Source organism: Nuphar pumila, chromosome 15 (assembly GCF_984573655.1).
Source record: "Nuphar pumila chromosome 15, dmNupPumi1.hap1.1, whole genome shotgun sequence".
NCBI lineage: Eukaryota > Viridiplantae > Streptophyta > Magnoliopsida > Nymphaeales > Nymphaeaceae > Nuphar > Nuphar pumila.
Window position 1 is genome coordinate 84,901,807 of NC_143263.1, and position 15,999 is coordinate 84,917,805.

Genomic DNA, 15,999 nt, shown 5'->3' on the forward strand with positions numbered 1-15,999 from the left:
TTTATACCTCAGAAGACCGCAACAACGAGGGAGTCGTCGGCGGCTGGAAGGAACGGGAGACCGCCGATCGAAAGGTCGGGGTAACAGGGGTCGTTGGGGAACGAGGTCGTCGACAACTCCGATTGTCGACGACAACACGAGAGAGACGAGAGGGGGAAAACCAACGCGAAGGAGACTGACGTCGAGGGCTCTGGTGCAACCGACAGTCGGATAGGAGGTCGGCAACACAATCGTCGACTGCTTTGGTCGCTGGTGGCCACAAAAGGGGAAGAAGCGATGCGTTGCCAGAGCTCAGAGGGTCGACGACGATCATCGGCGTCCCGCGCCACAGGGAACAAAAGGGGTCGACACAGGTGGGGGGGGGGGGGTCACCGGAGCTTGGAGGCTACCGTCAGCGTCGAAAGTTGCTTGAGCTCGAAGGTCGGTTTCGGCTTCGATCGCCGATGACCGCAGGGAAGGGCCAGAGACAGGAGAGTTGTCGGCGCTCAGAGGTTGGCGATGCTCGAAGGTCGGCGGCGAGGTCATCGACGACGACGGTCGCCGATCATCAAAGATGCAAGGTCGCCGAACTCGAAGGTTGTCGTCGATGTCTACAGCAGACGGGACAAGGGCGGTGGCCGGCGGCGAGTCGCCGACGTTGGTGGTCACAAGGAGGGACGGAGACGGGAGAGGAGAGAGAAGGGGCGTACCTGGGGAGGCTGCCGGAAGGTGCTCGTCGGAAGGAGGGGGGGCGTCGGTGGCAACGCTCAGCAGCGCAGAGAGAGGGAGTCGGTCGGGGGAGAGAGACCAAGAGAGGAAGAAGGGGGGGCAGGGGTTCTCTTTGAAACCCCTGCCTCGCTGTCTTAAAAAACACGAGAGGCAGTGCCTCCATTTGGGTCCGGATCCGACCCGAATCTAAACTTAAATTTTTTTCTAGGTTATTACAGATGCCTTCTAGGTTTATTTCATATGATTCGTTTACTCCTAAACATAAAGCCTGCCTTAGCGTCATTCATTCCTATATAAAACTAGAAACTTTGAAGAAGCAAAAAAGAATGATGAATGGCTGAAAGTAATGGAATGTGAGCTTTCAGCTCTCAACAGGGCAAAGACTTGGGAGTTCCAAGATCTTCCTAAGGGTAAGAAAGCAATAGGGTGTAGATGGGTATTTAAGGTAAAAACTAAGAGCGATGGCTCTCTTGAGAGATATAAGGCTCGATTAGTTGTAAAGAGATAGTCAAGAATACAGAATTGACTATGAAGAAACTTTTGCCCCTGTGGCCTGAATGATCACTGTCCGATGTCTGATTATCATTGCCTCAATCAATAAATGAAACATCTATCAAATGGATGTTAAAAACACATTCCTTAATAGTGATATGAATGAAGAGGTATATATAGATGCTCCACTAGGAATGAAGACTACCAAAGGGAAAGTGTTTTGCCTTCGAAAAGCACTTTATTGTTTAAAACAAGCCCCCAAAGCTTGGTATGATAGATTTAACTCCGTAATGTTAGAAAATGGTTTTTCTTCCTGTTTCACTGACGCTGCCTTATTTGTTAGAAAAACCAATGCATGGATTGTCATTCTGCTCTTATATGTGGATGATATGCTTATAATCAGAAGTGATTCTAAAGGGGTTAAAAGCATAAAATCAATTTTGAAGGATAGGTTTGAAATGTCTGATTTGAGATTTCTAACTTATTTTTTGGGTATTAAAGTTGCATACTCTCTCTCATAGAGGGTATTTTTTATCTCAAACTAAGTTTGCCTCTAAGATTATTGACAAGTCAGGTATTACGGATGATGAGGTTTGTGAAACTTCTGCTATAGTAGGAGCCAAAATGAAGATTGATGATGATATTCCTCTCTCCGATCACACCCCCTACAAACAACTTGTGGGATCTTTGATGTATCTGAGTATTACTAGACCAGATATCTCTCATGCAGTTCATACTACAAGTCAGTTTCAACATGCACCAACATTAGTTCACATCAGTGCCATCTTGCTGATTGTGAGATACATAAAGGGCACACTAAACAAGGGAGTATTCTTATCCTTTTCTTCTGAATTAAAATTAATTGCTTATACTGACTCTGACTAGGGAGGTGACCCAAATAACCGTCACTCCACCACTGGTTTTTATGTGTTTTTAGGAGACTCGTTGATTTCATGGAGATGTAAGAAGCAACAAAAAGTGTCTCTATTCTCAACAGAAGCTGAATATTGTGCCATGACGACTACTACCATGAAAATTGTATGGATTCATCAACTATTAGAAGACATGAGGATCTCAATAGAAAGGCCCACCAAGCTATGCTGTGATAACAAGAGTGTAATATATATTGCCAAAAATCATACTTTTCATGAGCGGACTAAACACATTAAGATGGACTGTCACTATATTCGGGAAGCGTATCTGAAAGGAGTTATAGATCTTCCATATGTAACTTCAAAATATCAATTGGCAGATTTCTTCACCAAAGCCTTGTGTGCTCCGTGGTTCAATTTCCTCCTTGGCAAACTTTCGGTCATCTTGCCCTAAGTTTGAGGGGGGGTGTTAAATTGTAATTCATAAGACAATGTATTAGTTGTAAGGGTATTTTAGTTATTTCTACATTTTACACATATTCATGTTTTTTAATATGATGGTAATTCCTCTTTATTTTTTCTTATTTTTGTAATTTTTTCATTTTTTATTTTTGTTTTTTATGTAATATTTCTGTACACAGTCAGTGGCTGACTGTGTAGAGTGTACAACCGTACACAACGTCTCTAATAAGAGCTGTTGTGAATAGCCCAACGACTCTTTAAGTATGCTTATAAATAAGGGCTATATGAGCCCATTGGATGAATGTATTACTAAGGAGTTGTCTCCTTAAGCTTATAAACACTATGCATTTATTGCACTTCTTTTGTAGTGTAAATCTTATAAACACTCTGCATTTATTTTGTGTCTTTATCAAGTCATTTGAAAACTTGATATATATATATATATATATATAGTCTTTGGTGCTAATGTGCTTACGGTATCAATGAGTTGAAACTCATAGATGTAAGTTGTATTAACTCAATCTGACCTTGCAGATGTATTCAACATGGTCAATTTGTTAGAGATCGCCCCTTGGGTCATATTTTTTAAGTTTTGGAAATTTGACATATTTATGGCCATTGATTTTTGAATCACCAAAAAAACCTGTACAAACACCAGATTTTGGTGATTTAAATGTTGATCCCCACCAATCAGATCATGTAGATCATATCTATAAGGTTAGATTCACTTAAAAGAACATGAGAAATGAGATATTACTCATTTGAAATCACTGATACTATGTATATATATACATATAAACTGATGTGTGGTCCCCTGCTGTAAGTCCATTTTTGGACCCTTTAGTGGCGGGGTGCAAAAGAGACAACCTGAGTGTTTGCTGGAGAGGGATATATATATATATATATATATATAGAGAGAGAGAGAGAGAGAGAGAGAGAGGTAGCTGCTAACCACTTTTCTAGCTAACCACCAGCTATCTGGGTTTTTGAAAGGATTTTTCATGTTTTCCTTAAAACTGACCATACAGATGTGTTTCTGACATGACCTATTTACTAGGGAACGAAACTTGGATCATGTTTTTTTGATAAAAAACATGATTTTTTAAGCCATGAATATTTATGAAAATATTGGACCATCAATTTTTATATCTTATAATAACCTACCTGTGTATCAGAATCGGATGATCCAAGACTCAATTCCTATAAAATCAACCATGTAGAACATATCTGTACGGTCAGATTTAAGAAAAACATGAAAAAACCCCTTCAAAAGCCCAGTTAACTGGCAGTTAGCTAGAAAAGTGGTAGCAGTGACCACCTCTCTCTCTTGATGTATATATATATATATATATATATATATATATTATGTGTGTGTGTGTCTGCCTATAAATTTAAACAGAGCTTGTACACTGCCAGTTTTCGACAATGGTGATGCTGGAAACTAGTGATGTTGGCACCATCTCAAAGGGCATGATCTCTATCACTATCTGGCGTTGCTGTGGCTTGAAACTGGCAATAGCATGCCAATTCGTGCTAATATCCTTGGCACCAATAACTGGGTTAATTTGATCAAGTTTAACAAAAAAAGACCTATTCTTTTGACTGGCACCACTCCAGCATCATATTGGCCTAAGGAACAGGCAAATACTGGTTTACCTGTACAGAAACATTTTCCATATGCTTTTCCACTCTAAATACCATGCTTTTTTTCATTTTCTTTTGATACTTTTCTGTATTATATTTTCTATAGGGTTCTGATTCAATTCTTGGTGGGCTTCACTTATCGTTCACAGTCCACTTGCTAGCAATCAAGATTGGTGGAAGTCATGTTAATGTAAGATTTTACATGCCTCATGGGTATCCCAAAGATGAACCTTTAAGGGCCACCATCCACTGTGGAGGGATTTCAAGATACTACTATGAAATGTTAGAGAATGGTGTTAGAGAGGAAGCCCTTAAGTTGATTGGCGAAGAAGCTGGCTTTCAAATTCTTCAACTCATTCAGGTGGTCTGCTTATTTCATTTTCTATATTCTATGCTAATGATGCCATGACTTGCATTTCAGATAAAAATGACCTTCAAGGGAAGGTAGAAGGTAGTCAACCTTATTCCCACCTTCAGAATTTTATTAAAATAAATCTGGTTTAATAAATTTCCTTTATTATAGTGATTTGGTAGCTTTTCATATGAACTTTGTATTTGTGGTGATGTCTCCAAAAGTGGGATTTTGTTTCTAGTGGCAAATTTTTCTCAATATGGTTGCAAATAAAATTGCAGTGCTGATGCTTCTCTTTTTGTGTTCTTTTGTTTTCCCTCTCTACTTCTATTATCTGCTACAGTGTCATACTTTGGTTTGGTCACAATTCCAGCAAGATACTCTAGGGGGGCATTAGTTTCATGGGAATGGTAGCCTTTTTCCTGAAAGAGACAGCTGCAGGAAAATGTGGGGCCCATGCAGTGCACTGCCCATATGGCAGTGCAGTGGGCACCACATTTTCCAAATGGGGCTCAGTCATTTCATGTGAAAGGAGCAGGCAGTAGTTTGTCAAATCGCGTGCCCCCTTTCATGTGAAAGGGGGTTTCCTCCCTTCTCATGAAACAAACAAGCCCTAAGAGCCCCGACCTCATATATCTCTCTTCATAAAAGAAGCCTAGCATGAGTAGCACCATTTAGCTGTACTGGAATGATTTAACTGTAGTGAAATATGACAAATACAAACAAATGCCTTTTATGGGCAAGTACAACATACACAAATGGAGGCCACTTATGGGTCAAGACACAATCACATGCACACTATCACTTATGGGTCAAAAAGACAACATAAAAAATATAAAGAATCTATTGAGAGAGTGCTTGAGAACAAGCATAAAAGAATAAGAGGGGGTTCACCCCTATTTATACACAAGAGGTAGTCTCAATAGAGCTGCTAAACTGTTCCAACAACTATAAATATAGTTGTTGGAATATTCCAACAATTCTATTGACTAGTCAACTCTATGTTGACTAGTCAAAAAAGAACCCAACAACTCTATTTGGTATTTGGTTGTACTTTTTGCAATGGTATTTTTAAAACATATTTTTCAATATGCATCTGTCCTTCGGATCCTTAGTGCAACAAGCATACATTGGTGAGTGGTAACCTAAACACTTAAATCACCCTCTGGCAACTGTTTTTTGTTGTGCCATCCCTCTTACACCCTTGTACAGTATCATAGTTGACCTATAGGAACAGCGGAAAGATCCCATCTGGTGAGGTATCGGCTCTGATACCATGTCACAAATGCAAGAGTGAGAAAACTATTGTAGGTTTCTTTATTAGAATAGTGAATGGCTACATACAATATAAAGGGTGTGTATCTCAGATACAATAAATGACCAAAGCAATATCAAATAATGTTACAAAATACAACTGTGGATGGTATTAAGAAAATTACTAAATTGCCCCTATATGAAGACTAAATTAAATTATACCCTGTGACTGCTACTCACATCTCTCTCTCTCATAAAATTTCATCATGATTTGTCATATTTAATGTGAGATAGGAAAATGCTGAAGTTGTTGCTGATCGAATGGCTCGAGATATCCTTAAGGAGGAGGTCATGCCAGGGGAAGCTTTGATTAAGCCCTTCTTTATCAAACGGATTTTGATCTGGTACCCACCTAAGGTTCATTTACTCTTCTTTAAATTCCTTTTTATTTACTATTTATTATTAATGCAGGTTTCATCATATAAAGTCTGTGCAGAAACGGAAGTCAGTAATAGGATGGAGCAAAGAGATGAACATCGGAGGTTTCTTAAAATCTGGATTTCCAGGGATTCTCTTGGTTGAGGTCTCAATTAAATTCTTACTCTTCTTTCATTAGTGTTTGTTATAAGAAATTTATGACCGCGACTTCAGTTTTAATTATGACATTGAAGCTCACTATTTACAAGTTTCTGCACTGAAGCTTTCCTCAAATTTGCTACATAAAACGGTAACATGATGTTTTTTGGATTCAGTCGTTCATATTTTCTTTTATCACTTCCAGAAAATGTCACTATGTTTACTGTATGCTAGCTTTATCAGTTTTTGGTCTCTTAATACTTTTATTTATTTTAGATCGTATCTTGGTCATCTCACTAATGTTTCTTGTGGATTTGTTATATACTGTTGATGAATGGAATACAGGGTGATCTTAGTCTTTTTCATAATATGACCTGTGTGTGTGTGTGTGTGTCATAGAGTTACCTGCACTATGTGGAGTCATAATGTATAGGACTGGGGACTCTCCACCAAAAATTTTAGTAGACTTGTTGCATTCACTGTATTGATAACCTAAAAGGATGTTGATCCTATGTTTCCTATCCTAGAAAAATTTGGACATAATTCATGCATGGTAGAGTTACATGCACCATGTAAAGTTATAATGAATGGGACCGTGGACTATCTCCACCAAGAATCATGTAGACTTGGTCCTGTATTGATAAACTGAAAGAATGTTGGTCCTAATTGCTAGAAAAACTTGCTCATAATTCTCACATGCTTCTTTGTTTCTTTCATTATTTAAAAAAAAATCCCTCCGTTTGACCCCAAAAGAAAGAAAACTTGGTCATAATTCTCCACAAGCAGTCATACAGTGCAATGCAGCTTACCGGCCCAAGTGGCTGCTTTTATATTTCTTTTCTGGTGTCTTATATGATCGGATAAGGCTTATGCTTGGTGTATTTTCATGAAACTTTTTATTTGGGGTATGTTCAAGGGAGAGAAATTCGCTGTCGATGCATATGTTAAACAAGTACAAAGCTTGCACTGGCAAGCAATGTGTGTCAGGGCAGAAGAAGAGGAAGAAGTTCAGAACTCATCAGATATTGAAAATTTTAGGCGCCTCCCACCTGGTAATCTTTTCCCTTTCTATTCCTTGTTATGTTCATATCTTAGTTCCAAATGTTTAACATATAAATGCAGAGGTGAAAGAGCTGGAAGAACTTGGTGGAATGTCAGAGCTTGGTCGCCGGAGCAAGGAAGCAAAGTTGGAACATCTGTTTCTTAGTGCTCTTAAGATAAGCAGGTGACCTTATCAGGATTTGTTAAAAATGTATACACGTTTGGAATAGATGCTAATAATTTGATTTGATTCAAGATATCGATTGTTGCTATGTCAGTATTGGGTGTACTACTATTGTAGAAAAACTCGGTATAACCGGTCGCCAGGAACCTGCTTCTAGATTTAGGGTATGTTTGGTTGTGTTTTACAAAAATGAAAAACAATCACAAGATTCAAAAACATGTGATTTGGAATCCTATGTGATTATAATGCTCATGTTTGTTTAGTGTGCAGAAAGGAAATTATTTGCATGAGATTTAGCTCTCAAAAAATACACATAAAATAAAATAGGGGGTCATTGGAGGAGCCCCTCCGGCGAGCTCCACCTCGGTTCAACCCTAAGAAGGTGATTGCAGAGACCTCCTCCCAAAAAAAGAGTCTGAGACAGGGGCTTGCTCCTGTCTAGGTCAAATGGAGGGCATGAAGCTCACCGAAGAGCACCTTGGGCAGGTGGAAGCAAGCTCCACCTGCCTCAATTCCTTCCCAGTGGCTGCAGCAACCCCAACCAAAAAAAAGGGACAGGTTGAAACAGAGACTCATGCCTCCAGCGTGCTCCTCCTGTCTGGATTGAATGAATAGTAGTGGAGCTCGCTTCCAGCATACCCTCCACCTGCTTCAGCGCTTCCTGGCGATTGCAGCAACCCCAACCCTCACAAAATAAAATAATACCTGAACTCCGGCAACCAACTTTGTTCTTTTATGGTATTTCTCCGGTTTGCTTGATGCAGGTGGAGTGGTGGGCTGATGCTTTGCCCCCAACCCACAGTTTGTACAAGGCAAAGAAGAAGATTGGGGTTTTACCCCAACGTTCACCTTTTTGCAGAGTAGGTGCCTGTGAGATGTAAATCACATACCCAGGTCCATGAGATTCGAAATCTCATGGGCTGGAGTGATTTCAAATCACATGCCCCATGTTCTCATGTTTGGTTGGCCAAGAAAAAATGAGGCAATCTCATTTGGCTGAACCAAACATGCCCTTATTGTTGTCAAGGCCTATTCTTAATAGCAACCTCACTATTCTTGCAGTGACTGTTTAATTTACCATTAGAAGCCTTATGTCACGTTTGGCATCCCGTCCTAGACTCAGAAAGGTCTTCCAAGACGTGAGCCCCACGTTTTCTAGATGGGAAGGTGTTTGGAAGCCTTAAATAAAACTCCTTCCCATCTATAAAAGTGATTCAGGAATGAGATTTGAGGAAGGATATAAAAGCTCCTTCCCGTAGGAAGGAGCAGGATGGCAGTTTTTTCATCGTTGGGATGGAGCGGTAATGACGACCTTGGACATTGCTGTCCAAGCTCATTCCTGTTAATTACCCATATGCCACATATAAAAATGTAGCATTAGGGTTACTTTCATGGATGCTTCTCGTGTCTTGCTTGTGTGAACACCATCGACTGCATCCCCACCATCGTTTTTCCTGTGTGAACACCATCGTCGCCTTCTCGACACTTACCATCGACGGCAGGGTGAATTTCATATTCTCTCTCTCTCTCTATCTTGATGGTTAGGGGTTTTTCTTGATTTTGTTTTGGGTTTTTTTTAGGTGAAGATGTTTCGTTTTGATCTAGGTTTTTATTTGTTTGGGAGTTTTTCTTTGTTTGGGGTTTTTATTTTGTTAGGGGGTTTTGATCTATGTCCATGTTTTTCTTTTTAGATCTCATTTTTGTGTTGTAGAATATGTATGGATTCTATGGAATGGTCTATATACTATCTGCCACTTCTGTTGCTGAACCATCGTTCTGTTTCAGAGATTTTACAGTCTGGTCACCATGCTCATTTTTTATTTTTGTTTTTATTGAATATTGTGTGCTCTTTTGGTAGCTTTGTTTTTGAATTCCTTGGTACCCGGTAATTTTCTTGGTTTTGTTTTTGTCCTTGTTGATCTGTTCATAATCGGTTTTTTAATACAATCGATTTTTCAAAAAAAGCATGAATCTGTCTGTGTGGAATTGAAGCTAATTGTTTTGAATATATCTAAATATATTTTTTAAATTAAAAAAAGTAGAAAGAAAAAATTTATCTAAGTTGATTCAATGTGAATCAGGCCTAATCGGCCTGATACAGTTACACTAGGTATGAGTTTGTGAAACCAAAAGTGGCCGATTCTGTTTGATTTAACATTGGTTAGTACTGTTCTGTGAAACCAAAACTTCTTTTTTACCCTTTTAAAGCATAAATTGGTCAATTGTAATCAAGTTTGGCTCAATATTTAGAGAAAAAAAGCCACATATTTAGCCATTAGGTCAATGGGTAACATCACTAACATTTAATTTTTGAACTTAGCATGGTCAACCCTAAGCGTTGGTATTTGTAGACACGAATTTTCAACTAGTCTGGCAATATCTTGAATATGATTTTAATTTAAATTTAGTTTCTCTTTTCATTGTTCTGATCATGAAACTAAGTATCATTTGTGTTTTTCTTTCGCTACAGCTATTAGTTTTTCCATTAAAGTGTAATGAGCAAGGAAAAGGTTCACTTGCTATAATGAGAATTTAAATTCAGCCTTGTTTGGTCTAGGAGATGTCAAGTTTATTATTGTTAGTTAGTTGCATTTTGATACAGAGATTCTTAGTCTATTTTTTTATACTAATTATGTGGCACTTGAATTCTTGAAACTTGTTGCTACCTTATTGTCAATATTTAATCGGTGTATTAGGCTATGGACAACGAGAATAATCAAGAACCACTGCCTATGAAAAAGGCATATTGGGATGACCGCACACGCAGAGTTTTCGTTGAAATCTGTCTAGAAGAGGTTCATAAGGGCAATAGACCAGGAACACACTTGACTAAGGCGGCTTGGGTGACCATGAAAAAAAATTGCTTAATCAACTCGTCTTACTTACATGTCAAAGAACCACTGGGATAATGTGAAAAATGATTGGAAAGAGTGGACGTACCTTTCTAAATAAATTGGGTTGGGACCACATCCGACATACATATATTGCATTGGCTGAATTTTGGGTTGAGTTTGCAAAGATTAACTTGAAACATATTTTTTTTGTATAGAAAAGTCTTGAATTTTGGGCTGATTTGTTGTATATACATGTTTTATGTTTTGTAGAAGTTTAAAGATGATAAATTTAGGTTGAGAGGACTTAAGTTTCCTAATGAATGTGATGTTCTCTTTGGGGGACCAGTGCTATGGGTGAAGATATCTTGACCCCATCCGAAGTTCTTTTTCTAAGAATGAAGGTTCCTACTAGTGAAAGCAACTGTAACGACCCCAACTCATACCCATGAAAAAGTGACAACTTTTTTTTTTAAACAAGTGCGAAAACAATCTCAGAGACTTCGGGGCCTTTACAGTTAAACACAACCACCACCACAAGGGATCTTATACTCATCTTTCATATCAAACCAATCCAAACTTTATTTATTAAGCGTGAGAGAACAATTTAATAATCAACATGGATCACAATTTAAGCATTAAAGGCATTCAACATGCATTAAGGAATAACATTATGCATTCACCAATATATCATCATTCAGGGAACAAGTAAATATTCATGATCTAATGCATAACAGGAATATGCATGGTTTTCATGCAATGCATGAATAAATTATTATCTTTCATTAAAACTTTCTTTTCATATGCATGCCCCTATTAAATGCACACAATTTAAGTTCTTTTTAATTACCGCTGCCCGCGGATACTCCAAACGGGTAAAAGTTTCCGAAGTCAAGTAGGGTTCACAGGGTAACTTAGCATACAAGTTTTATTTTATTACTAGGTTTCAAACTTAGCCCTCGACCGATATCAAGAATCAACACCATCTATCGAAACATTAAAAATCAACAACCAATGTCGAGAAACTATGAAAATCAACAACCATAATATCACTTTTCTTGGTATACCAAAACAACATTTGTGTCTACACACATCCCTAGGCAAAGTGACAGACTCTCCCTAAAACGGTGACCAGGATTAGAACCTTAATATCGGGTTCAGGGGCAACAACAACGCACACAAAGTTTTAGTATCCTCACGGTTCTCTAAAACCGCAATATCTAGCTCCCTGCAGAAAACATCAACAGAGGCAACAAGGCAGGGAGCCTGGTGTTCCTTGCCTGCTGGAACAACAAAGGCTCCCCCTGTCAGAGCCTTGCTGGTAGGAGGTTGCGAAATAGAAATGGAGGCTGCACTCTGCCTGCCCAAATGACAGAAAAGGGCTAAGGCCCAGCCGCTCGCCCGCCCAATCCCAGCAGAAGGGTACTGAGTCGGGGGCTCTGCCTCGATCCTCAAGGAAAGCAGAGACAGGGGTTGACCCCTGCCTGCCCAGCAAAACCAAACACAGTAAAGAAAGAAGGGGAAGGGGGGCTCTATCCCCCTTCCACCTTGGGCAGAAAATAGGGAGGGGATCGACCCTCCCTTCCCTGTAACAAGGGAAAACAGGGAAGGCTTTGCCCTTCCCTTGCAAGGATAGGGCGACCGGGAGGGTCCCAGCCCTTCCCACAGTGCCCACCCAAGAAAGAGATAGGCAGGGGGGTGAGTGGAACTCACCCCCGTCGGTCAAGCGAAACCAACGACAGGGGAGAAGCCCCCTGTCGGCCAAGGAAAAAGAAGACAGGTAGGGGGCTCTGCCCCGCCTTGCCTGACGAAGGAAACCATGACAGGGGGCGGAGCTCCCTGCTGGCTGGAGAAGAACACAGGCAGGGGCTTCACCCCATGCCGACAAAAACGAGAAGAGAGAGGGGGGGGGGGGGGTTACCTTAGGAGGAGGACAACAGTGATGGCTCCGGTTTCACCGGAAAATGCAGAGGAAAAAGGGTGGCGATCAGAGGGGGCGACAACAGCACAGAAGGAGACGGGAGGCCGTCAGCGCGATCGCCGGAGGTCGTCGGTCGCATCAGAGAAGAGGGAGGTCATGGTGCTCGAAGGGAGGTGGTCAGCGGCTTCGGTCGCCGGCGTTTACTTGAAGGGCGAGAGGCGCTGGGAGGCGGTGAGGAGAGAGAAAGGGGTGAGGGATTTTTCCCTTCGCCAAAAGGCCTACGTCTTTTAAAGATGCAGGCTTCTTGATCTTTCGAGAAGCCGGGTCCGAATCGGGCTTGGATCCGGGTTTGGCTCAAGCTCGGATCCGGGTCCAACTTAATCAGACCGACAATGACATGTGACCGACGCGTTTTTTTTTTAAGTGGACTTACATCCTTCCCTCAAAGAAACTTCATCCGCAAAATTTTCATTGCAATCGAAGTTCAGAATACAAGTGAGGGTATTTCTTTCTAACAACATCCTCAGGCTCCCAAGTACATTCGTTGATGCCATGATGCTTCCATTGAACCTTTACAAAAGGTATTGTCCTCGATCTCGTGACTCGATCGTGACAATCAACAATCTCTATTGGTTGCTCCTCGACTGTCAGGTCATTACGGATATCCACGTCGTCGAAACAAATGATGTGGGATGGGTCGGGAGCGTATTTTTTCAACATGGATACATGAAAAATGTTGTGAATCTGGGCGTACTGAGGGGGTAACGCCACACGATAAGCTGCCTCGTCAATCCGATCTAAGATTTAAAATGACCCAATGTATCTGAGACTCAACTTTCCCTTTTTCTCGAATCGAAACATGCTCTTCATCGGTGAAACCTTAATAAACACCATATCTCCGACTGCGAAAGGAAGCTCGCGGCGGCGACGATCTGCGTAACTCTTCTGCCGATTCTGTGCCATACGCAGTCGTTCTTGAATCATTTGCACCTGCTGTGTATAATGCTGAAGCACGATTGGTGACTCAAGCTTTCTCTCGCCTACCTTATCCCAATATATCGGTAATCGACACAACCTCCCATACAAGGCTTCGTAAGTGGCCATGCCGATACTAGCATAATAGTTATTGTTTTACGCGAAATCTGCTAAACTGATATGGGAATCCCATTCCCCTTTTCAGTCTATCATGCAGGCTTGCAACATGTCTTCTAGAGTCTGGATAGTGCGCTCAGACTGTCCATCAGTCTGAGGATGGAAGGCAGTGCTAAAATTTAGCTTGGTGCCCAATGCTTGCTGAAGTTATCCCCAAAACCTCGAGGTGAACCTTGAATCACGATCAGATACAATAGAGGTTGGCACACCGTGCAATCTCACGATCTCTCGGATATATAAATCTGCCAGGCTGTCCAGCGACTGACCGAGACGAAAAGGCAAAAAATGCACCGATTTGGTGAGTCGATCGACGATCACCCAAATCACGTCGTGCTTTCTCCTTGTCTTAGGCAAACCAACAATGAAATCCATAGTAATATCCTCTCATTTCCATAGCGGAATCTCTATCTGCTGCATGACTTCACTTGGTCGTTGGTGCTCAATCTTGACCTTCTGGCAAGTCAAACATCTCGAAATATACTCAGCCACATCACGCTTCATGCCGCTCCACCAGTAAATTGTTAAAATGTAAACTGTAATATATATATTATTTAATATTATTATATTTTCTTTTATTATTTTTTTTTCTATTTTTCTTTATTTTCTTTTTTAGCATCTAGTTCAATAAAAACTAGATATTTGATCCAGTCAAGTTCCTGTTGGCTCTCTCTTATGTATATATATATATATATATATATATATATATATATATATATATATATATATATATATATATATAGTTGCTCACATGTTAGGTGCTAAATGATATGTGCTATATGGGTTTTTCTGCCCTTTCAACGTTTTTTTCGCAATTTTGACCCCTTAAATGTGTTGGACATGGTCGATTTACGAGGAATCCACACCTGAATCATGTGTTTTTTTATGAAGAAAGATATTTTGAGCTTCAAAAGTTTATAAAAATTTTGGACAGTTGATCTTTCAAACCTTATAAAAACTCACCCATGTGTCCAATGCTTCAAGAACTGATCTCATAAAATCAAGTACATAAATCACATTTGTATGGTCAGAATTTATAAATAAAATGAAAAAAAAATGTTGTTGGACTGTAGTCCAACAACTATATTAAGAGACGTTGGAATCCAACGTCTCTTTTGGAGAGCTCAAAATGAGCTCTCCTCTCTCCCACTTTTTTGTATATATAGGGGTGAACCCCTTCAATGTAAATTACCATGCTTCTTAAGCATTTTGTTCATGAATAAAGTATTATTTATTTTTCAAGTGTTCTTCCTTTTATACCCTTTCAAGGGTCATGCTTGTAGTGTCTCCAATAGACACTTGTTTGTGAGTTATTTGTGCATTTGTTGAAGACCACCATTTCATTACATGGTATCAAAGCTACGAAATCCTTAGATCTTGAAGTGCTTCCGCCTCGATTTCCGTGCCACATTTACAAAAGGTGTTTCATCACCTTGTTCTTGGCTCAAAAAGATTTGTTTGAAGAAAGGCGAACTTGTGCTACAAAAAATTTTGGTTTTGTATCCTCTCTTATTCTTTTGTCTACTCTTTTTCTTTTCTTTTTATTTTTCTCTCTCTCTCCTCCTATTTATTCCTCTCTTACCCTTGTAAAAGATGGATGACAATAATAAGATCACCATCATTCCTATGAAGCTAAATGATACTAACTATGTAATGTGGGCTTCGATTATGAAGCACCACATTTGGGGAAAAGGTTTATGGGGTATAGTGGATGATTCCGATTTGGAACCTAAACTATCTCTTACCAAGAAAGAGGGTGATAAAAAGGTTCCTCTAACGGAAGAAGAGAAGAGTAAGGCGTTAGCCACTTATGAAAAGAAATGGAAAGAATAGAGGATAGGGCATGCAAAAAATATGTCATGGCTCATCAATAGCATAGACATTAAAAAATGCTCTAGTCTAGCTAAGTTTGAGCATGCCGATAAGGCTTGGGAATACCTCAAAGACATGTATTCCCTTAAAGATATTGCACATGTATGCAATTTACAAGATAAAGTTCGGACAATGACTCAAAAAGATAAAACTATTCGAGAATATTATAATGAGTTGTCCGAACTTTGGTAAGAGTTGGCTCTTCTTGAGCCCAAATGGCATTGTGCCGAAGACATCGAGCTTCGCCAAAAGCAACTCGATATGGAACATTTCTATCAATTTGTGAATGGTCTAAGGCCGGAGTTTGAATCCACCAAATCGGCCCTTTTACATCGTGGAAAAATTCCTTCTATTGTTGATACTATAGAAGAGCTCACTATGGAGGAAAATAGACTTAGAAAAAGTACTCCAAAAGTTGATGATGACTCCGTTTTAGCTGTATCTAGACCGGGGAATCATACTCGTACTTACAAGCCGCCTCATTTTGGAAGGCAAAACAGCGACTTTGATAAAAGAAAAGTTATTTGTCATCATTGTCATGAACCGGGGCACTATAGGCCTCAATGTCCAAAGTTAAAAAGAAGAGAAGAAAAAAGAGTTGCATTTGTTGAATCTGAGTCAAAAGACCAAGATGCACCTGT

The 15,999-nt window shown here is 39.9% G+C and overlaps 1 protein-coding gene across 2 annotated transcripts in view; it reads left to right on the forward strand.

Moving 5' to 3' along the window:
- Positions 1-15,999, forward strand: part of LOC149815833 (uncharacterized) — an 81,898-nt gene that overhangs the window by 37,001 nt on the left and 28,898 nt on the right. For both annotated transcript variants that reach the window (XM_089990107.1, XM_089990106.1), the window contains exons 3-7: positions 4,285-4,539; positions 6,079-6,188; positions 6,256-6,367; positions 7,277-7,412; positions 7,483-7,585. In XM_089990107.1, the coding sequence (XP_089846233.1) occupies positions 4,285-4,539; positions 6,079-6,188; positions 6,256-6,367; positions 7,277-7,412; positions 7,483-7,585 (716 nt within the window). The remainder of the gene's footprint in view (positions 1-4,284; positions 4,540-6,078; positions 6,189-6,255; positions 6,368-7,276; positions 7,413-7,482; positions 7,586-15,999) is intronic.